Genomic DNA, 23,403 nt, shown 5'->3' with positions numbered 1-23,403 from the left:
AGCTGTAATCGCAGCAAAAGGTGGCGCTACAAAGTATTAACTTAAGGGGGCTGAATAATTTTGCACGCCCAATTTTTCAGTTTTTGATTTGTTAAAAAAGTTTAAAATATCCAATAAATGTCGTTCCACTTCATGATTGTGTCCCACTTGTTGTTGATTCTTCACAAAAAAATACAGTTTTATATCTTTATGTTTGAAGCCTGAAATGTGGCAAAAGGTCGCAAAGTTCAAGGGGGCCGAATACTTTCGCAAGGCACTGTATATGCCAATCCCTCAGCCATAGTTATAACAGGTAATATCTGCACTGCTCCTTTTATAATCACTAGAAGCAGCAGACAAGGTGAGAGAGCTGCTATTATTATTATCCATGGAACCCCTGGCCCAGACAATTCGTCAAATCGAAAGTAACACCAATTTCCCTCAAATCTACTGAGGACTTAATTTCATTATATGCGGACGACATTTTACTATACCTAGACAATCTTTTAATCACCCTCGAACACATTGAAAATCATAGATTAATTTTATAACTTGAGATGAAGCTGAATTACAGTGCATTCGGGAAGTTCAGACCCCTTCACTTTTTCCACGTTTTGATACAATTTCTATTTTTGCAAATGTATTAAAAACTACATAAGCATTCAGAACATTTACTCAGTATTTTGTTTAAGCACCTTTGGCAGCTATTACAGCCTCAAGTCTGCTACAAGCTTGGCACACCAGTATTTGGGGAGTTTCTCCCATTCTACTCTGCAGATTCTCTCAAGCTTTGTCAGGCTGGATGGGGAGCATCGCTGCACAGCTATTATCAACTATCTCCAGAGATGTTCTACCGGGTTCAAGTCCGGGCCACTCAATGACATTCAGAGACTTGTCCCGAAGTCACTCCTGCATCATCTTGGCTGGGTGCTTAGTGTTGCTGGCTTGTTGGAAGGTGAACCTTTGTCCCAGTCTGAGGTCCTGAGCGCTCTGGAGCAGCAAGATCTCTCTGTACTTTACTCCGTTCATCTTTCCCTCGACACTGACTAGTCTCCCAGTCCCTGCTGCTGAAAAACACCCCCACAGCATGATGCAGCCACCACCATGCTTCTCCGTAGGGATAGTATTGGCCAGGTGATGAGCGGTGCCTGGTTTCCTCCAGACGGGACACTTGGCATTCGGGCCAAAAACTTTGATCTGGGTTTCATCAGACCAGAGAATCCTGTTTCAAGATCTGAGAGTCCTTTAGATGCCTTTTGGAAAACTCCAAGCGGGCTGTCATGTGCCTTTTATTGAGTAGTGGCTTCCGTCTGGCCACTCTACCATAAACTCTGGAGATCTGTCAGAATGACCATCGAGTTCTTGGTCACCTCCCTGACCAAGGCCCTTCTCTCCCAATTGCTCAGTTTGGCCGGGTGGCCAGCTCTAGTAAGACTCTTGGTGGTTCCAAACTTTTTCCATTTAAGAATTATGGAGGCCACTGTGTTCTTGGGGACCTTCAATGCTGCATAAATGTTTTGGTACCCTTCCCCAGATCTGTGCCTCGACAGAATCCTGTCTTGAAGCTCTATGGACAATTCCTTCGACATCATGGCTTTTGCTCTGACGTGCACTGTGTACACACACACACACTGACCAATTGAATTTACCACAGGTGGAGTCCAATCAAGTTGTAGAAACATTTCAAGGATGATCAATAGAAACAGGATGCACCTGAGCTCAGGTGAGGCTCATAGCAAAGGGTCTGAATACTTATGAAAATACGGTATTCTTTAATTTTTTTTATACATTTGCAAAAATGTCTAAACCTGTTTTCGCTTTGTCATTATGTGGTAGTGTGTGTAGATTGAGGATTTTTAATTTAATCCATTTTAGAATAAGGCTGTAAGGTAACAAAACGTGGGAAAAGTGAAGGGGTCTGAATACTTCCCGAATGCAACGTAAATACACATTTGATTAAAAGAAATCTATATACATTTTTCATTCACTATAGAAATTCATGTAAAAACTTAAAAATGGAGAGGAAATCACGATAACAGACGACACAGTCTCAACCTTAGCCTACATAACATTCTAAAGCATTAAAAAAAACATAAAGAAAGAATAACGTAACCTAGGCTAGCACATGTGAATAGAGTTTTAGTATGGTTACGCTAATTGATAATAACCGATAATGATTGGCACTGGTGAATAAATACTTGACCATACGATGACGCGGTTCTTTCAACATCAACGGAATTGTTTGAAACAGAGAGATATTTGTAATTGTACATTTGCAGAGCTTTTCCAGAACGGATTAATTTCGCTGCGGTTTGGTTTTGCCTGGTGTGTGTATTGGTCCAGTTCTAATATTCTCTGGTGAAATTTGAAACAGAAGATAACCGCAGACTGCTTACCTTCCAACTGACCACTTGTTGGGGGATTTTTTTAAATTCTGTATTGCCTTGAGAAATGTATGAGCTGATTGATTGAAACTATTTTCAGAGTAAACCGGGTTATAATATGGAGTTGAGTTTCTTTGACCTGATTAAATGTATCCACACATTTACAGTTAACTGTCTGGTCTGTGCAGTGTACCTTATGTGTCAATGACTGCTAGTTCTGTTTTGACTTTATTGTAGGTGAGATGAATTCTGGATGTGTCTCTCAAACCACTGGATGAGGTCTATTAGGCTCTTTGCATGTTAAGCAATTAGAGAAAGTTGCTTCTGCAAACCCTCAGAGTTAACCAACAACTTCTCTGCTTCTCCGCCTCCACAAATCATGAGTAAAAGTGCAGGTACTCTCTGAATGATATCCGACAGCTTTGTACCAGGTACCCCATCGGGTTTTACATGGCTCGGGAGGAAGCTGTGTCAGCAGAGGGGAACTTGTTTCTGTAATGGGTCTCTGAGATGCTCTTTCTATCTAAGCTTTCTTCCTGGGCAATGTTTGAAGATGTTATTGATGACTGCAGCAAGTTTGTCAACCTCTGGGAAATGAGTTTGCCAGATATTGCTGGCAAGAGCCACAACACGGGTATTGCCAGTCAAACGCAACAATTTGATAACAACCCCCACAGAATGTAATTGCATGAATTCACCATGCATCTTGAATTGTCTGACACAAATCGAGTTATCTTTTTAAAATCAACCTCATAATATTGTAGACATGTTTTAATACGTTCAGACAGTGTTGAATAGTGCACTCCCTATAAATACACTATCAGCCAGAACAACTTTTCAATCTTCACCCAGCTCTCCTTGCAAGACAATCAAAATATGAACATATTGATCCAGTGTCAATTGATTCGTCCAGTGTGTCAGTTTTAGTTCCTCTTCGTGTTTTGTGGCTACCTTTGGTAGATGTCGACTCCTGAGTTGGCTCCACCTAGGGACTGTGCCTCTGTTTTTCACATGTTTATATTTAATGAATGCGCGCATTTCGGGGTTATCAACTTTTTCTAGAGAGATGTTGGCACTTGCGAAACCCTCCACCATATCCTCCAGGACCACCCACCTGACTAAACGATCTTGGCCAGTAGTCCTAGAATTCTTATGAGACAGCGTAATGTTATTTCAGATGTCCGTCTATCCTGTCTTTGTGTTTACGAGCTAATGCTAAGTTGCATGTTTGGCTGAATATATTGTCGTCATCTGCAAAGAGCGTCCCTGTGGAGTATTGGCGCATACTTTTTCTTAAAGCTATATTCTTATTTTGGCACTTTTCTTTCTCCTTCCATGGTTGGTTTCATTGACTCTCCATTTTAACTGCCCCATTTTTATACCCACCGATGACCAGAAATTGAGTCAGTTGGAGAGGATCAGTTTGAGCAAAGTAAGGTGCAGAATCACTGATCTACAAAAAGAGTTCCTTGCCAAAAAAAAATGTATTCGCAGAACTACGCCTCCCCTGGATCAGGGGAACCCCCGCAAAACACGCGTGTACATCCAGCCATTGATTGATTGGAAACAGCTTGTGTCAAATATAATTTCCTAGAATTTTCTGACAGCTGCGTCACTAGCAGAATAAGGCTGGAAATACCGGTAAAAGCACAGTGCTACATATCATCAACCAAAACTCCAGGCCCTAGTGATAGGATACTCACTGGGTGAGACTGCTGTGGAGGAGTTCCATGAGTGAAGCTTCCTGGAGAAGCTGGACGGGGGGGATGGGTGTATGGCAAGCCAGACTATTCACACAGAACAGGAGAAAGAAAGGAAGACATGACGTTATGAATTGATAAGGATAACTGACTAAGTGGCTTTGTGGTGTGTGTAATACCAGAGGGAAGAGGGTAGTACATATAGCAGGGTTGTATTTATTAGGCACAAAATGGAAGAAAACTGAGTGAAATGGAGAGGTACTAACTACACCGGTCCAATAAGAAACACTTGTTTCGTTCTTCATTGCAAAACATTTTGCTACTTTTGTCCTAATGAAGACGACCCAGGGCAGGTGGGTAAAGAGGGTTGGCCTTACCTTGGCAGGAGGGATCTGCACTGTGAGGGAGGGGGTAGGCAGCAGGCCTGCAGCACTGGCATGAAGAGCCTGAGGGTGCACGGACCGTAGAGCACTCTGAAACCACCACAAAAACACAGCAGACAAAGATTAACGGACAGTTACGTGTGAGTTAACCACAGACAGCCCGTCCACAAACAGATACAGTACACTGCTTGTGATGAACCTCTAAAAAGGTTTGTTTGAACACTGTATGGTTTATAACGCTTAACACCATATTATTTAATTGTGTGCAATGCTACTCTTCCACTCTATAAGGGGCCCAACAAACTCACAGAGTCAGTGAAGCCAGATTGTTGATTGGCATGTTCCAGTTGCTTCTGTAGAGGGATCCCAGCACTAGGGATAAATCCTGGTGACAAAATACAGAATATGTTTAAAAGAGAAAAATGGAGGGAAGCAAGAGAAGTGAGTAGTAGTTTAGGCAGAGCATGCGACTAACTTTATTTCCTCACCATCCTGGTACCATCTGGAAGTGCAATTTCAACTGTCCCAAACTGATCTTGAACTGTCCCAAAATTAAAATAGTTTTTAATTTTTTTTTTGATATGCCAACATGGGTCTTTTGCAGTGCTTTTAAATTAATTGGTGTATTTCTGAGACAAATACAGAGAGTCTATACTACATCAAGTTAATTTGTTAAGAAAAAAAACTTTTCTTTTTTTGAATGAACACAGGCAAACATCCATTACATTATTAATAAATTACAATTGATTAACTGAACATGCTAACCACATGTATACAATATATCTAAGAGAGAACAAACAATGTTATTGTGAACTGGTTACGGAATAAACTTAAGACATTACATTCCACCAGCAGCTGCCCCCTTAAACAACAACATACAATAAAGAACGGCGTGTGTGTGAGCGTGTGTTCCGCAGCCTTCACTTTCTCCGCTTCACCCTCCCTCTTCAGTCAGTGAAGAATGGTCACCTTGACCTGATTGAGCGCCACCACCTGCTAACAGCCAGGGACTAAAATGTACTTTTTGGTACACCAGCCACTGTGACAGGTATTCAGATTTTTACCAGCCCAGATAAAATTAAATCTCTAAAATTACACCAACAAAACATTTTTAAAAAAAATACAGATGAGCACGCTTTGTAATGTTTCTAAAACATGTGTTAGTAGCAAGAAGTAGTGTGTTATATTGTTTAATTTCATAAAACATTTTGTGACCTAAGTCTTTTAAACAGAGACTTAAAATGTTTACCGTAGTAATGCATGTTTTCGCCTGTGAGATTGAGTCTGACTAGTATCCACATTGCTTCTCCCTAGCAGTTGAAACTCAAAACATTGAAAAACAACCTAGCTGGTGAACAAAACTATATAATTAGCCAAGGAACACAAGGACAAAGTCTCACTTCAGTAGACTTCCGTTTCAATTAAATTAAAACAAACATTTATGCCTGTGCACTGCGCTTCTAAAAAATTAAATTGGTTACTCAGCTCTTCCCGTGTGCATGCACAGCCCCCAGTCCAGCAGCGTTGTCGAGCAAGGCAGAAATACATTGCACATTTTCCAGCGTGCATTCGGTTCAGGTCAGGGACATCCAACCATATTCTCTAGAATACCATAGTAGATAGCCATAGCCTCAGCTCTGGGCCGGTGGGCACGCAGACAGGCTGAGAGAGTAAAATGTGCATTCTAATAGGCCTATTTGCCCAACATTGGAATGATATTCTAATACACATTTCCATAACCTAGCCAGCCATATAATTATTTGAAACCTGGACGTTTTACATAGCCTACAGCCAAAATCCGATTATAGAAAAAAGCAAAGATTTCCTGATTTGCCATTGAAACCAGCATTTCTTCTTCTACTGTCCAAAGGCAGGAAGGCACAATCCTATTGTTGCATCTTCATTTATTCCCTCTTTGTAAATTCCTACTATTATATCCATCTCTGTCGCATTCTAAAAATAAAATATTTTTAAAAATTTTAAAAAATATAATAAAAATTTTAAAAATTTTTTTTTTTTTTAAATCGCTCGCATCAGGTGCACGTTTGAGAATGGTGTTTTCGCATAATAGCGTTTTGGAACATTCACATACATGGCCGAGACGAGTAAACACATTGCTGCGCTTATGTGAATTATTCATGGTTTATCAACTTTTAAGCTAAATATTGTGAGCCGTTTCATTGGCCTCATCTTTGTGTTGAATTTTTTTCCTGGACCATAGTCCCACAACTGTCCGAATGTCTGTTTTGAACTGTCCCAGACATATTTATCGTCTAGGGCTGTTACAGTCTTGGAATTTGAGGTTAAGGTAATTGGCCAGGCCAATGTACATGTCACCAACATAACCGTTGGGGGGAGGATTAGGCATATCAGACTGAAAAGAGAGGAGGCTTTTCTCTGCAACTTTACTATTATCATTACACTTCGTTATTATTATTCAAGTTATTACCTCGAAATATTAATCTAGTATACAAATTAAGAAAAGTCCGATTGGAGAGGAATTCCACAAAAAATATAGATTCCAATTTTGTCGCACTAAACCACTCACATCAAGCCCATCGCGTTTTTCCCTCCACTTTTCCCAAACAATTCGCACAACGTCACCAATGCTTCTGCGATCATTCTATGTGGCAATATTTTGTTCAAAGTAGCAAGAGGACACAGTACCTAGAGAACAATCATATACTACTGGAAAAATAATGCGCTGCTGAAAATATTATAATATAGGCTATGCATCCTGTAGGATGAATCTTGAAGAGAGCTGGGCTACGTTTCATTCAGTTGCACCACATTTAATGAGAGGAAACGCAAAACTGGCACCTGTCGTCATTCCCTGCACATATGCTGACCCTGCAACAAGACATAGGTTGTTGTTTTCTATCTGATTAAAAGAGATGAAGTCCAGACAGGCTTGGCCAAATGTAGTAAACTGTATGAATGGACATAAGGAATTGGTGAACTCATACATGCACACCACCCACCTAAAAGGACCCATCAATCGAGCTGTCTGCAGCGCATCTCCTTCAGACGCATAAGCAAATCACATTTGTCCCTTCCCAAAGACATACTAAAAACCTTGCCTTAACTTCAAATCCTTTCTGTGGGATATCAAAAAAAATTGTCTACATTATAGGACAATGCTAAAACAACGTAGCCCATCATAAATTGACGAGGAATGTTTTAAAAGGGGAATATAGAGACAGCTGTGATAGGCATAAAGATGAAATTGATAACCATAAGAAAATGTAAAACATGTATGCAACCTGTCCATAGCCTAATGATCAGCCCTTGATCAATTTTATTGAAGCAATGGGTGGTTATGTTGACACTAGATTTTAATTTGAGTGCTTTAATTAAATCTGAGCAACCACTTATTGATAAAAGGTATTTTTTCATTGTCTTTTAGGGTCGCCAAGATTTACTTTAGCAGGCCTATAACGTATAGCCCAATACTGTATAGAGGCTATACAAATGATGCATTAATAAATCAATCCACTTCTAACTTACACATCTGTCTCCTTCACTGTTCCCTTCTTGGGCAATTCACACATCTCTACTGGCAACTCCACTGGCCCATCTCATCCCTCTCTCTCTAGCTCTTGAACGAGCAATGTAACTTATTTCGAGCAATTTCTAAAACTAATAGGCCTATTCGAGAAGAGAAGCATTGATCAATCGTCTTGCTTGCTGAATGGATATAAAATAGGCTGCAGCGTTAGCAATGAACTGGTGAGAACAAAGTGTATGTAGCCTAGATCTGGTGTGACATGATCCCATTGAATTGATAAATAGCTTAACTGATGCATTGCAAACGTTAAAAAGTCTGAGAAATTCATTTGTTCATGAATTCACACATTGAACCCAAAAGACCTGTCAGCGGCAGTGTCCCTGATAACAAATTATATTGGACAACAGATTATTTTCGTATTTGAAAGAGACACGAAAATCTAACCTGTTCCGGATAAATAATTGACGGATTGTGGCAGGACGATATTTCGCAATTGGTGTGAACACCATCATAAACAAGACGTGCACGTATTTATTTTTTTCTTCCTAATTATTCGGACAACAATAACAGACTTGGTGAGAAATGGCCTTTAACAAGATTCAATTATGACCGGAGCGTTCAATTTTCATTACAGATAGAAGACTAGACAGGCTACTTTAAGAAACCTTCTGAATGGACATATAGGCCTATAGAGAGAAAATCAGCGAACTCACACGCGCACCACCCCGTAAAAGGACCTGTCAATCAAAGCCACCAGCTTATGTCAGACAAGAGCAAAAAAAAAATATTTTCTTAAAACGTATGAAAAAACCTAGGACTACCTTATTCTTTCCGAAAGTAGGCTATAAGATCATGAATTGACAAGGAACGTACGAAGGGAAGACAACCAGGCGAAACTGACCATCATTAACCTAGAAACAAATACACGCAACACAGCCTATTTATCAGCGTTGATTAGTCTACAAATTAAGAGAAGACTACGTATCAAATGATACTATGCCAGGTTGGATAGGATTTGCACATTGTCCATTTGACACATTAGCACATTATAGGCCTCAGAGCCAGAACAAACTTGTCAACTGCTGTTGAGTAATTAATAGTCAGACACATCCAACCTGTTTTTAAAAACAGATTTATTTACTTATCCACACAAACTAAAAAAAATTTTTTTTACTGAAGCATATACGCTAGCACTTCTCCACCCCCATGCATCTAGCGGATTAGCTGCTCGAGTATCCAACGACAGTTGGGAAAAGGAGGAGATGTAGACGAAGTTAGCAAATCAAATGCTTATCATCATTAGTAAACACTCCCGCTATTAGGTCAAGTTCACCTACATCAAAAAGTTGATAAAAAGTTAATAAAAAATCAATACAGGCCTATTTAAACGTTTTTTTTTTAGGTTGTTTAATTTTCATGGCGGACATCATCCATAAACATCAGTTATGGTTATTCAATTACTGACAGAGTCCTAGGTGCAGTCAGTACACCAAGCCATCCCAGCGCCTTTACGCACAAACCTTCTTAAAAACATACTGTGCCACAATCACAACAGGGCCTACAACAACATATAGATTTTAGTAGACACAGACACACAGGTGAAAGGTACCTGGCTGAGATGTAAAGTGGCTGTGTACAGCGTAGCCCTGCTGCTGTTGAGGCAGGTACTGCATGGCCTGGAAGGCTGAGGCACCTGGACACAAGAAGGGACATAGCGATGGGGTTTATGAATGAAGCATGCACAAACATTAGGTATCTCATTCTCATAATAACCGCAACATGGTCACCTTGAAACAACATAAAGATTCAACACCTGTTCCCAGATCCGTTTGTGCCATCTCGACAACTCCATTGATCGTTGTCAAACATGCTTGGCATTACAATGACAATAGGAGCGGGCAAGACAACAGATCTGGGAGCAGGCTACCAGACAAAATGATTTGCTTTAGCATCTCACATAGACAACACGTCTCTGAAATAACAATTACATTAAAAATTCAAACCGGTTACCTCTGAGCTGTGAGCTGCTGGCGTAACTGACAGGGACAGACTGGCTGGGGGCGAAGGGAGTGCCGTGCTGTGCCTGGGTGAGCTGGCCGTAGGGGCCATGGGCTGCCTGGCTGGATGCATACTGCCCGTGCTCCAAGCCTCCGGAGCTCATCCCTGGCTGGCTCTGGTAGTGACGCCCCTGTCAAACAACATACAGGACACGTTTTCAGGCATTCAGTGTACTGGAATTGCATATATTATATAGTTATTACATTCAAGCCTGAACTAAATAAAGTATAGAACAATTAAGTACAACAACTAGGGCATCTTGTGTCCCCAGTCATTCCTCAAGTCACTGAAGTCCTAATTATAATCAACAGGAACAAGTGCCCGCTGCATACACTGACTAAGGTGGTTGAGGCCAAACCCTAAGAACCCCATTTCGACACTGAACCAAAAGATAAAGGCAACATTTAACAGTTTCAAAGATTTCACTGAGTTACAGGTCATATAAGGAAATCAGTCAATTGAAATAAATTCATTAGACCCTAATCTATGGATTTCACATGACTGGGAATACAGCCACACTGTCCTTGTGGCTATAAAAAACATGGAGTACCAGTATATACAACATAAACGAAAAAATAAAATAAAACCTCTTATTTCCTTTTCAAAACATACACACACTCCTTCACTCAAACGCTCATGCACACATACACATCGCGGTGATAAGTCTGCCATGAATGGAGTAATGTCACAACGCCTGTGGGCTTCAAGAATGTACATACTGTTTACAGATGTGTTGGGGCGTGGATCAGAAAACCAGTCAGTATCTAGTGTGACCACTATTGGTCTCATGCGGCGCAACACATCTCCTCTGCATAGAGTTGATCAGGCTGTTGATTGTGGCCTGTGGAATGTTGTCCCGCTCTTCTTCAATGGCTGTGCGAAGTTACTGGATATTGGCGGGAACTGGAACCCACTGTCATACACGTCGATACAGAGCATCCCAAACATGCTCAATGTGTGACATGTCTGGTGAGTATGCAGGCCACGGAACAACTGGGACATATTCAGCTTCCAGGAGTGTGTACAGATCCTTGCGACATGGGGCTATGCATTTTCATGCTAAAACTTCAGGTGATAGCAGGGCATAAACGGCACGACAACGGGCCTCAGGATCTTGTCACGGTATCTCTGTGCATTCAAATTGACATCGATGAAATGCAATTGTGTTCGTTGTTAGAGGTTTATGCCTGCCCATTTCATAACACCACCTCCATGGGGCACTCGGTTTACAATGTTGACATCAGGAAACCGCTCGCCCACACGACACCATACACATTGTCTGCTATCTGCCCAGTACAGTTAAATGCAGGATTCATCCACTTTTCCAGCATGCCAGTGAACATTGAACGTGAGCATATGCCCACTGAACTCGGTTACAACACCGAACTGCAGTCAGGTGAAGACCCTGGTAAGGATGACGAGCTCGCAATTGAGCTTCCCTGAGACCGTTTATGACAGTTTGTGCAGAAATTCTTTGGCTGTGCAAACCCAGTTTCATCAGCTGTCTGGGTGGCTGGTCTCAGATGATCCCGCAGGTGAAGGCGGCAGATGTGGAGGTCCTGGGCTGGCGTGGTTACACGTGGTCTGCCAAATTCTCAAAAACGATGTTGGAGGCAGCTTATGGAAGGGAAATGAATATTAAATTCTCTGGCAACAGCTCTGGTGAACATTCCTGCAGTCACAGCATGCCAATTGCATTCTCCCTCAACTTGAGACATCTGTGACATTGTGTTTTGTAACAAAACCTTATATTGTACCCAGCCCAAAGTGCACCTGTGTAATGATCATCCTTTTCAATCAGCTTCTTAATATGCCACACCTGTCAGGTGGATGGATTATTTTGGCAAAGGAGAAACACTCACTAACAGGGATGTAAACAAATTTGTGCACAAAATAGAGAGAAATATGCTTTTTGTGCATATGGAACATTTCTGGGATCTTTTATTTCAGGTCATGAAACATGGGACCAACACTTTACATGCGTTTATATTAAGAAGTCTGCTCACTCACCGGAAGGACAGGGGACTGGAAGAGCTGTTTACTCCGTTCTCCTAGCAGGGCAGCAGAGCGGCCGTGACTCACTTGACCCGCTGATCATAGATATAGAGAGGAAGGAGACAGAGAGAAAGATAATACACAGTTTGTGTGTATTAACAATCAAACTTGTGATACATCAAATCTATGTGAATTACCTTGCATGCTGAGCAGGTGTTGTCCTGAGTGGGAGTGGATAGCCATGCTGGGCTGGTACGTAGATGATGTCAGGGTTGTCATATCACTACAAGAAAACAATCATGTCCATAGTCACACACTAGCAGTCAGTAGTAACAATGTGTGTATGTGTACGGTAACAATGTTAACGCTAATCTATCAGCAAATTAGGACTGAATCTCACATCAAAAGCCAATAACCTAAGTAGGTTGCTGGGGAATGTGGGGATGTGTTATCTGGGACCACCAGGCTATGTACAGTGGGGCAAAAAAATATTTAGTCAGCCACCAATTGTGCAAGTTCTCCCACTTAAAAAGATGAGAGGCCTGTAATTTTCATCATAGGTACACTTAAACTATGACAGACAAAATGAGAAGAAAAGGAAAATCCAGAATATCACATTGTAGGATTTTTAATGAATTTATTTGCAAATTATGGTGGAAAATAAGTATTTGGTCAATAACAAAAATGTATCTCAATACTTTGTTATATACCCTTTGTTGGCAATGACAGACAGACATTTTCTGTAAGTCTTCACAAGGTTTTCACACACTGTTGCTGGTATTTTGGCCCATTCCTCCATGCAGATCTCCTCTAGAGCAGTGATGTTTTGGGGCTGTTGCTGGGCAACACGGACTTTCAACTCCCTCCAAAGATTTTCTATGGGGTTGAGATCTGGAGACTGGCTAGGCCACTCCAGGACCTTGAAATGCTTCTTACGAAGCCACTCCTTCGTTGCCCGGGCGGTGTGTTTAGGATCATTGTCATGCTGAAAGACCCAGCCACGTTTAATCTTCAATGCCCTTGCTGATGGAAGGAGGTTTTCACTCAAAATCTCACGATACATGGCCCCATTCATTCTTTCCTTTACACGGATCAGTTGTCCTGGTCCCTTTGTAGAAAAACAGCCCCAAAGCATGATGTTTCCACCCCCATGCTTCACAGTAGGTATGGTGTTCTTTGGATGCAACTCAGCATTCTTTGTCCTCTAAACACGAGTTGAGTTTTTACCAAAAAGTTATATTTTGGTTTAATCTGACCATATGACATTCGGCGTAGTGTGTTACTGATGGTAGGCTTTTTTACTTTGGTCCCAGCTCTGCAGGTCATTCACTAGGTCCCCCCGTGTGGTTCTGGGATTTTTGCTCACCGTTCTTGTAATCATTTTGACCCCACGGGGTGAGATCTTGCGTGGAGCCCCAGATCGATGGAGATTATCAGTGGACTTGTATGTCTTCCATTTCCTAATAATTGCTCCCACAGTTGATTTCTTCAAACCAAGCTGCTTACCTATTGCAGATTCAGTCATCCCAGCCTGGTGCAGGTCTACAATTTTGTTTCTGGTGTCCTTTGACAGCTCTTTGGTCTTGGCCATAGTGGAGTTTGGAGTGTGACTGTTAGAGGTTGTGGACAGGTGTCTTTTATACTGATAACAAGTTCAAACAGGTGCCATTAATACAGGTAACGAGTAGAGGACAGAGGAGCCTCTTAAAGAAGAAGTTACAGGTTTGTGAGAGCCAGAAACCTTGCTTGTTTGTAGGTGACCAAATACTTATTTTCCCACCATAATTTGCAAATAAATTTGTTAAAAATCCTACAATGTGATTTTCTGGATTTCTTTTTCTTCTCATTTTGTCTGTCATAGTTGAAGTGTACCTATGATGAAAATTACAGGCCTCTCATCTTTTTAAGTGAGAGAACATGCACAATTGGTGGCTGACTAAATATTTTTTCCCCCACTGTATGCACTGTCACACCATAGATGTGGTCAAGACAGCACATACATATCTGGAACCACAAGGCTAAGGATAAGTGATGTTTGTAAGACCTCCAGAAAGTACATTCAAGAGCCAGTAGAGCCTTTACCTCTGTTCTTTCCTCCGTCTCTTCTCCTCCTCATGGAGCACTTTCTTCAACTGGAGGAAGAGCTGGTGCTTCTCCTCTTGTAGCCCTTGTAGCTTCTCCCCCATCTTCATGATCTAAGGCAGAGCGAGAGGGACACTCAAAGAGGAGTTGAATAAAAGAAATAGAAAGAAGCAGGCACTGGCCAATGTAAAAATCTCAATAACGCACCTGCTCTTTTGTCTCATCTAAAGACATTCTCTCCTCCACCTCTTTCTTCCTCTTCCTTTCTTCCTCCTCCTTCTGCTTCTGCTCCATCATTTTGTCTACTTCTTCTTCCTCTGTGACACAAGGTTGGATGAGGGGGTTTACAAGGACAGGAGTTGGTATCAATGACCACGTTCACATGCACACCAATATCCTGTTATTATTCGGGATACTCAAGTATTTTTCTTTTGAGTTGGCGCACAACATCATATCCTGTTTACAAAAGCTTGTAACCCAGTTATGAGAAACCCAGATAAGATGCCTGGCATATTCTAATCTAAGACGGGATACTGTGGAATGTAAACATCTAACCCTGTTTACTGTTGTTTTTGCTGTCTGTGCAGGCTTAGTTTTGCATATCATGGGTGTTGCGTGATGTTTTCATCGGATTCACTACAAAAAGTAGCATTCCTGAGCAGTTCAATCCACCATAATAACTTAGCCTATTATAATGAATTTACTACTGGCTACTTCAACCCCTAACTTAGACAATTCTGATTATAATTCCCAAAATCTGGTAGGCCATATTATAATTTCAGAAATTTGGTAGGCCATTTGTTTGTCATAACTTTTTGCCCCAGAAGACTAACTGACAGAATTAACTAGATTACTAATTCATTCACTCTTTTGGGATAGGGGGCAGCATTTTCACTTTTGGATGAATAGTGTGCCCAGAATGTGCCTTCTACTCTGTCCCAGATGCTAATATATGCATAGTATTATTAGAAAACACTCTGAAGTTTCTAAAACTGTTTGAATGATGTCTGAGTATAACAGAACTCTTATGGCAGGCGAAAACCTGAGAAAAATCCAACCAGGAAGTGGGACATTGAGGTTTGTAGTTTTTCAAAGCTTGGCCTACCTAATACACAGTGTCTATGGAGTCAAGTTGCACTTCCAACGGCTTCCACTAGATGTCAACCGTCTTTAGAAACTTGAACGAGGATTCTACTATAAAAGGAGGGGCTCAGGAGACCTGTGAGTCAGTGGTCTGGCAGAGTGTCTCAGGCTCGTGACGCGCGCACCCGACAGAGTTAGCTCTCGTTCCATTGCTTTTCTTCAGACATAGGAATTCTCCGGTTGGATCATTATTATTGTTTTATGTTAAAAACATCCTAAAGATTGATTCCATACATCGTTTGACTTGTTTCTACGACCTGTAACAGAACTTTTCGAGTTTTTGTCTGGACGAAGAGCTCACGCCTCATGAAGATGGATTACTGGGCTGAACACGCTAACAACAAGTGGCTATTTGGCCATAAATTATGGACTTTATGGGACAAATCAGTCATTTATTGTCGAACTGGGATTCATGGGAGTGCCTTCTGATGAAGATCAAAGGTTATTTCTAACTTCTGTTGACTCCAAAATGGCGGATATTTCTCTGGCTGGATTGGGCTCCGAGCACCGTTCTCAGATTATGCTTTTTCCGCAAAGTTTTTTTTAAATCTGACACAGTGGTTGCATTAAGGAGAAGTCTGTCTTTAATTCTGTGAATAACACTTGTATCTTTTATCAATGTTTATTATGAGTATTTCTGCAAAATCACCGGATGTTTTGGAATCAAAACATTACTGCACGTAACGTGCCAATTTAAACTGAGATTTTTGGATATAAATATTCACATTATCGAACAAAACATACATGATGTCCTATGAGTGTCATCTGATGAAGATCAAAGGTTAGTGATTCATTTTATCTATATTTCTGCTTTTTGTGACTCCTATCTTTGACTGGAAAATGGCTGTGTTTTTTTGACTTGGCTATGACCTAACAATATGTTGTGCTTTCGCTGTAAAGCATTTCTGAAATCGGACACGATGGGTAGATTAACAAGATGTTTCTTTCATTTGCTGTATTGGACTTGTTTTAATGTGTGAAAGTTGCATATTTCAAAAAAATATATATTGAATTTCGCGCGCTGCCTTTTCAGCGGAATGTTGTCAAGGGGTTCCGCTAGTGGAACGCCTGCCCTAGTAAGGTTAACACCAGTAAAGTTGTCTTTTGTTTAGGGGCCAGGGAGAAAACGCAATAACTCCAAAACAGTAGAAAGACTTGTCCTGTGTGAAATCGAATCAAATTTGAGTCACATGAGCAGAATACAACAGGTGAAGCCTTACAGTGAAATGCTTACTTACGAGCCCCTAAACAACAATGCAGTTAAAAAAAAATATGGATAGAATAAAGAAATAAAAGTAACAAGTGATTAAAGAGCAGCAGTAAAATAACAATAACGAGACTATATACAAGGGGGTACCGGTACAGAGTCAATGTGCGGGGGCAACGGTTAGTTGAGGTAATATATAAATGTAGGTAGAGTTATTAAAGTGACTATGCAAAGATGATAACAAAGAGCAGCAGTGACGTAAAAGAGGGGGAGCAATCAAATAGTCTTGAGTGGGCATTTGATTAGGTGTTCAGGAATCTTAAGGCTTGGGGGTAGAGGCGGTTTAGAAGCCTCTCGGGCCCAGACTTGGAGCTCAGATAGTGTATGACTATGGTGGCTGGAGTCATTTACCATTTTTAGGGCCTTCCTCTGACACCGCCTGGTATAGAGGTCCTGGATGGCAGGAAGCTTGGCCCCAGTGATGTACTGGGCCGATCGCACTACTCTCTGTAGTGCCTTGCGGTCGGAGGCCGAGCAGTTGCCATACCAGGCAGTGGTGCAACCAGTCAGAATGCTCTCGATGTTGCAGTTGTGGAACATTGAGGATCTGAGGACCCACGCCAAATCTTTTCAGTCTTCTGACTCTCTTGGTGTGCTTGGACCATGTTAGTTTGTTGGTGATGTGGACGCCAAGGAACTTGAAGCTCTCATCTTGCTCCACTGCAGCACCGTCGATGAGAATGGGGGAGTGCTCAGTCCTATTTTTCCTGTAGTCCACAATCATCTCCTTTGTCTTCATCACATTAAGGGAGAGGTTGTTGTTCTTGCACCAAATGGCCAGGTCTCTGACCTCCTCCCTATAGGCGGTCTCGTCGTTGATCAGGCCTATCACTGTTGTGTCATCGGCAAACTTGATGATGGTGTTGGAGTCGTGCTTGGCCATGTAGTCATGAGTGAATGGGGAGTACAGGAGAGGACTGAGCACGCACCCCTGAGGGGCCCATATGTTGTTACCTACCCTTACCACCTGGGGGTGGCCCGTCAGGAAGTCCAGGATCTAGTTGCAGAGGGAGGTGTTTAGTCCCAGGGTCCTTAGCATATTGATGAGCTTTGAGGGCACTACGTTGTTGAACGCTGAGCTGTTGTCAATGAATAGCATCCTCACATAAGTGTTCCTTTTGTGCAGGTGGGAAAGGGCAGTGTGGAGTGCAATAGAGACAGCATCATCTGTGGATCTGTCGGTATGCAAATTGGAGTGGGTCTAGGGTTTCTGGGATAATGGTGTTGACGTGAGCCATGACCAGCCTTTCAAAGCCTTGTGAATGTTAACCTGTTTAAAGGTCTTACTCAAATTGGCTGTGGCGAGCGTGATCAGTCTTCCAGAACAGTTGGTGCTCTCATGCACTTTTCAGTGTTATTTGCCTCAAAGTGAGCATAGAAGTAGTTTAGCTCGTCTGGTAGGCTTGTGTCACTGGGCAGCTCTCGGTGGTACTTCCCTTTATAGTCTAATGGTTTGCGAGCCCTGCCACATCCGACGAGTGTCAGAGCCAGTGTAGTATGATTCGATCTTAGTCCTGTATTGACACTTTGCCTGTTTGATGGTTCGTTGGAGGGCATAGCGGGATGTCTAATAAGCTTGCGGGTTAGAGTCCCAATCCTTGAAAGCGGCAGCTCTAGCCTTTAGCTCAGTGAGGATGTTGCCTGTAATCCATGGCTTCTTGTTGGGGTATGTACGTACGGTCAGTGTGGGGACGACGTCATCAATGCAATTATTGATGAAGCCAGTGACTGATATGGTGTACTCCTCAATGACATCGGAGGAATCCCGGAATATATTCCAGTCTGTGCTAGCAAAACAGTCCTGTAGCTTAGCATCTGCTTAATCTGACCACTTTTTTATTGATCTAGTCACTGGTGCTTCCTGCTATAATTTTTGCTTGTAAGCAGGAATCAGAAGGATAGAATTATTGTCAGATTTGCCAAATGGAAGGCGAGGGAGAGCTTTGTACGTGTCTTTGTGTGTGGAGTAAAGGTGGTCCAGAGTTTTTTCCCCCTCTGGTTGTACATTTAACATGCTGATAGAAATTTGGTAAAACGGATTTAAGTTTCCCTGCATTAAAGTCCCCAGCTACTAGAAGCGCCGCCTCTGGTTGAGCATTTTCTTGTTTGCTTATTGCGTAATACAGCTCATTCAATGCTGTCTTAGTGCCAGCCTCTGACTGTGGTAGTATGTAAACAGCTATGAAAAATACAGATGAACTCTCGGTATGTCGTGTGGTCTACAGTTTATCATGAGATACACTACCTCAAGCGAGCAATAGCTCAAAACTTCCTTAGATATCGTGCACCAGCTGTTATTTACACAAATACATAGTCCTCCACCCCTTGTCTTACCAGACGCCGCTGTTCTATCCTGCCTGTGCAGCGTAGAACCAGCCAGCTGTATGTTGGTGTCGATAGTTTTGAATGTCCCATTGGTAGTTTAATCTTCCACGTAGGTCATATATTTTATTTTCCAAAGACTGCATGTTAGCTAACAGAATGGAAAGAAGTGGGGGTTTATCATCTACAAATTCTCAGAAGGCAGCTCGCCCTTCAGACACATTTTCTTAGCCTCCTCTTCACGCAAATTACGGGGATCTGGGCCTGTTCCTGAGAAAGTATACCTTTAGCGTCGGCCTCGTCAGACTCGTTAAAGGGAAAAAATGGATTCTACCAGTCCGTTGTGAGTAATTGCTGTCCTGATGTCCAGAAGTTATTTTCGGTCATAAAAGACAAGACTATGTACAAAATACGTTTCTTTTTTTAAAAACAATTGGCTGGGGGCACATAAAACGTCTGCCTTCTTCTTGCGCGCCATCTTACCAAATGTCTAGTGTCATCAGTTTGACAAGTTTTAAGGAAATGGAAAGCTGAGAAAATGACATTTTTCTGATAAGACTTCAGCTCCTCTTGGGTGCATATTTTATGTGGTTGAAATTCTGTAGGCTTGCATAAGTGTCAAAGATAACACATTACACATGTATTCACATTTTATCAAGAGACGCAGAAAGAAAGAAATCAAATTTCTCCACTCCTTGTCCCCAGACAAGATTCACATTGCTCTATTGCCCTCAGCTATGTTTAAACTGTTGTGGTCCATGTTGCTGTTATCTAGTGTACTATAAAATAGATGGCTCTCCTATTCCACTTTGCCCAGTCATATTCAAGGTTAGAACTACCTTTCTAGGGGTTCTGATGCTTCTAGCCTTGATATGCATTTTTGATAACACATCTACAGTATTTCACTTTTTCATGTGTATAGTATTGCATACTAGGTGTTGTCCAATAAATTATGTAACCACTCCCTCTTCAAATTAGGGTTGATTGAAAAAGATGTTCAAAAGAGGACATGTATTATACCTTTGTACTCCCTGATGAAGGCCATGCAGCCAAAACGCATCAGTTTTAAAACGTTGTTTCCATTGAAAATGCCACACAAATGAAGGCATTTTAATTAATCATATTAAAGAGTGCCTTGGTCTTCCTAGCTTTTTGATGACCAGTTTACCCCTTTTACAAAAGAGCACCTTCTGTCTACCAAAATCTACTATTGTGTACCTTAGCAGCACTTCCCTTCCCTTTTTAAATATAGAAAATGTTTTAATAAAAGTTTGTTGTATCATTTCACTGAAATAAATTAATCGTTCTGCAGGTGTGAATATTATACTATGTTACATGTGAGAGGTTATAGGACTACAGTCAGTGTCCATATCACAGTTACTATTCAATTTAACCCATATGAACTTAAGTTAGAAATATCCAGTTTATTCATGAGAATAGGGATACTCAGGATATCAACTGTAAACAGCTTATCCCGATTAAGACCTTAAGCGGGATATGAGCCACTATCCGGAAAACTGTGTGCATGTAAACATAGGCAGTATCTTTTTTGAGTTTGCAAACTCCCAGTGTCATTGGGTAGAGTGTTCTTTCTTACCTTGTCTCTTGCGGTCTCGCTCCCGCATGATGTGCTTGTGCAGGGCGCGTGCCATGTCATTGGACAGTTTGGGCCTTTCTAATAGAGCAGGCATAATGGTAGGGATTGGTGGGGCCAGCTAAGAACAGACAGATAGACACAGGAAGAAAGTGAGCCCACAAATCATCACTGACATTGCTAACATATGTTTACATCTAATTGCCTACCACAGTCCTTCATTAAATCAAACCACAATGCATGACTTAATCAGGCTGTTATAAATTCCCTAATAAGTAAATCACCACACCATAAATGTAAATCTAAACTATAATAATCTATTAAATTAGCAAACGAGCTATGTCTGAAGCCAGCTACAATATGACTGACTAGCTGAAATGTCAGCAGCAGATTCTAGCTACTGTACTTAAATATGGTAGCCAATGTCGAGAATGTGATCATGATTTTGTGATTCGACAGTTTTGTGGCAACGTTATACAATATAAGTACGTAATATTACAAAATCATGATCACATCCTCGACATAGGCTACCATATTTAAGAATGATAACGACAAACTAACAGTATAATCAAGAATAAACTGCAGGCTAAATTGTATTACTAACTGGCTAATAAATCGTTAATATAGCTAGCCAAGTTAGCTAGCTAGCTTTTAACGCCGACTTGCTTGTTGACTAATTGCACAATGGCAATCTCACACTAGCAGTTTAGCATTAACTAGCCAACGTTAACTTGGTGACTTTTTTAAATCAATCTGACTACTTTGAAATCACACACGGGAAGCCTGACTCTATAGCGAGCTAACGTTAGCTAGATAGCAACGCTATCTAAAAACATCAAGAATGTACAGTTTAGCAAGCGAACGTTGTGTCTGGTTAAACGACACATCCTCGTATATCTAGTTAGCGAATAGTCTTGCAATAATATTGCGTGGAATCCTTTCAAAACGCACTTTTATCCGTGCCAGAAAAGATGTCTTTGTTAGTCTGATTTGCAGATAAAATATTATAAAATCCCAACGTTAACACTACAGCTGATAATGTTGGGTGTGACGTTACCGAGTTTCTGAATGTTGCCAAAATCAACAACAAAAAAGCAGAGGAAATGTGACACTTCATGCATCAACTACAGCCAGAAATAATCATTCTTCTTCTTTGTCGTCGTTTTCTTCTTCTTCGGTGGAGTTTAACGGCGGTTGGCATCCAATTTGTTGCGTTACCGCCCCCAAATGAGCTATAGTATAAATCCGTTACACTTTGTGATACAAAATGGGTAAAATTCAATAAAAAATGTTTTTTCATTATCTTACTAACCCTACACTCATTAAAACCCACCACGTTATTCCACTACTTTAACCCCATCTGATCCTACCCCAGGCCAATGACCTGAGAGGTCGGGACACTACCACTCAACACACCCTGTAACTCTTCTTTAGTCAAATCTCGTATACTCAAGTATTTCTCTGCAGATGCCACCACGACATCCATTTTCTGTGATTTACGTTAAATCACAGCAGTACTGTTGATAACCATTGCTATGAACGCTAAGAAGCCAACCTTAATAAAACATATCACTCATTGGCCTATCCATCTGTTCTGGCGCAGATCTACTATTCACACGAATCCTCTCAGAATCCCTCACCCTTGATCCACCTTCCTCTACTTTCTTCACTGCGTCAGAATACAACATTTTCTGCACTACTCTGACCCTGGCCACCTCAACCTGCCTATCTCGCACCGGACACCTCCGATCCCCAGCAACATGTACACCCCTACAGTTGACACAATTTTTCCCGACGAAACTACACATTCCTCTGTCCCACACCTTCAAATCTCCTGTAACAGCATAACTCATATATCCTAACATTACATTGTCAGGTAAAGACTGAATCAAAGCTCAAAAGAACAGACTGTGTCACCTCTGTTTCACCACACTCCCCACTGGATCTGCGTCGTGCCAAACGGCGAGCGTCACAAACACCAGGAATCTCCAACGTAAATTGCCCCACCTCCACACTCCACTCCCTTCAATGGTACCTAAGCATATGGGGGGTGATGATATGTGCCAGAATTAAACCTAGGCAAACATACCACCGTGTGGCTGTCACCTACCATTGCACATCTGACATGACATGATATTTAACGCCTGCGTGTAACTACCATATCATCATACCAACACCTTACTAACGTCTGCATGAATGCGGCGTGTAACTAACATGTCTTCATACCAACAGCTTAAAAACGTCTGTGTGACGTTTGCATGTTAATGAAAGTCATAAGGTGCCTAGTTTATATTTATATTAATTCAATCTCAACAATAAATGTTAGAAACTGACCCGTGCAAGCCGACATTCCGAAGTAGGCAACATTGAGCTATGGTGTAGCCTACAGCTTGTGTATTTCCTGTTATCGCAAATTGCCTAGAAAATATTATATCCAATCCAATCTGTTTTTCCCTCAACACCTCATGGCATAGTATGTTATGTTATCTTCCTGCATACAGATCTAAATGTTGTTAGCCAACCACAAACTGTGTTGTTACCCAGTAGCCTAAATCAGACAACCAATAAGAGGTGTGTCCGTGGCTTTCAGTCGAATAGAGGAGTTTTTTAGCTATTTGGGATCCTTGGGATGTCCATACCCCAATCAAGTATCGAGGTAAAATAGTTCAGCTTAGTGTTAGTTAGGGGTTATAGTTTAGGGTTCAGGGTAGGGATGTTCAAAGGAATCCAGAGACGAACATGGTATTTAAGAGCTCGGAAGAGACACAGGCATTCATTCATTTGTTTAGTTTTTTACAAGCAGCAGAGTGTCTGCCCCCAGATAGTTTCCTTAGAGACGATGCAAAATAATTACCAAGATGTCTTTGATCCGATTGAGGAGTAAGTAGGCTATATTTATGTTGTGATATCGTGAGGAATATATTTAGGCCTACTGTGTTGATAAGGCAAATTGGGTTTATAAGAAAATAATGACTTTTTGTTGATAAT

General features: G+C 41.3%; 1 protein-coding gene across 3 annotated transcripts in view; it reads right to left on the bottom strand.

Moving 5' to 3' along the window:
• Nucleotides 1-22,905, bottom strand: part of LOC115135426 (G protein pathway suppressor 2-like) — a 39,498-nt gene extending 16,593 nt beyond the window's left edge. Inside the window, exons 1-12 of one of the 3 annotated variants that reach the window (XM_029670110.2) lie at nucleotides 22,750-22,905; nucleotides 22,333-22,450; nucleotides 20,419-20,536; nucleotides 14,297-14,406; nucleotides 14,090-14,202; nucleotides 12,205-12,290; nucleotides 12,023-12,102; nucleotides 9,965-10,142; nucleotides 9,564-9,647; nucleotides 4,755-4,831; nucleotides 4,441-4,536; nucleotides 4,067-4,150 (exon numbers count right to left, since the gene is read on the bottom strand). In XM_029670110.2, the coding sequence (XP_029525970.1) occupies nucleotides 4,067-4,150; nucleotides 4,441-4,536; nucleotides 4,755-4,831; nucleotides 9,564-9,647; nucleotides 9,965-10,142; nucleotides 12,023-12,102; nucleotides 12,205-12,290; nucleotides 14,090-14,202; nucleotides 14,297-14,406; nucleotides 20,419-20,512 (1,002 nt within the window). In that variant the 5' untranslated portion in view covers nucleotides 20,513-20,536; nucleotides 22,333-22,450; nucleotides 22,750-22,905. The other 2 variants (XM_029670108.2, XM_029670111.1) reach the window with 2 other exon arrangements.
• Between the last annotated feature and the right edge of the window lie 498 nt (nucleotides 22,906-23,403).

This window comes from Oncorhynchus nerka, linkage group LG10, assembly GCF_034236695.1.
Source record: "Oncorhynchus nerka isolate Pitt River linkage group LG10, Oner_Uvic_2.0, whole genome shotgun sequence".
NCBI lineage: Eukaryota > Metazoa > Chordata > Actinopteri > Salmoniformes > Salmonidae > Oncorhynchus > Oncorhynchus nerka.
Note: the sequence above shows the minus strand (reverse complement) of the source record. Positions and strands in the feature narration are given on the sequence as shown.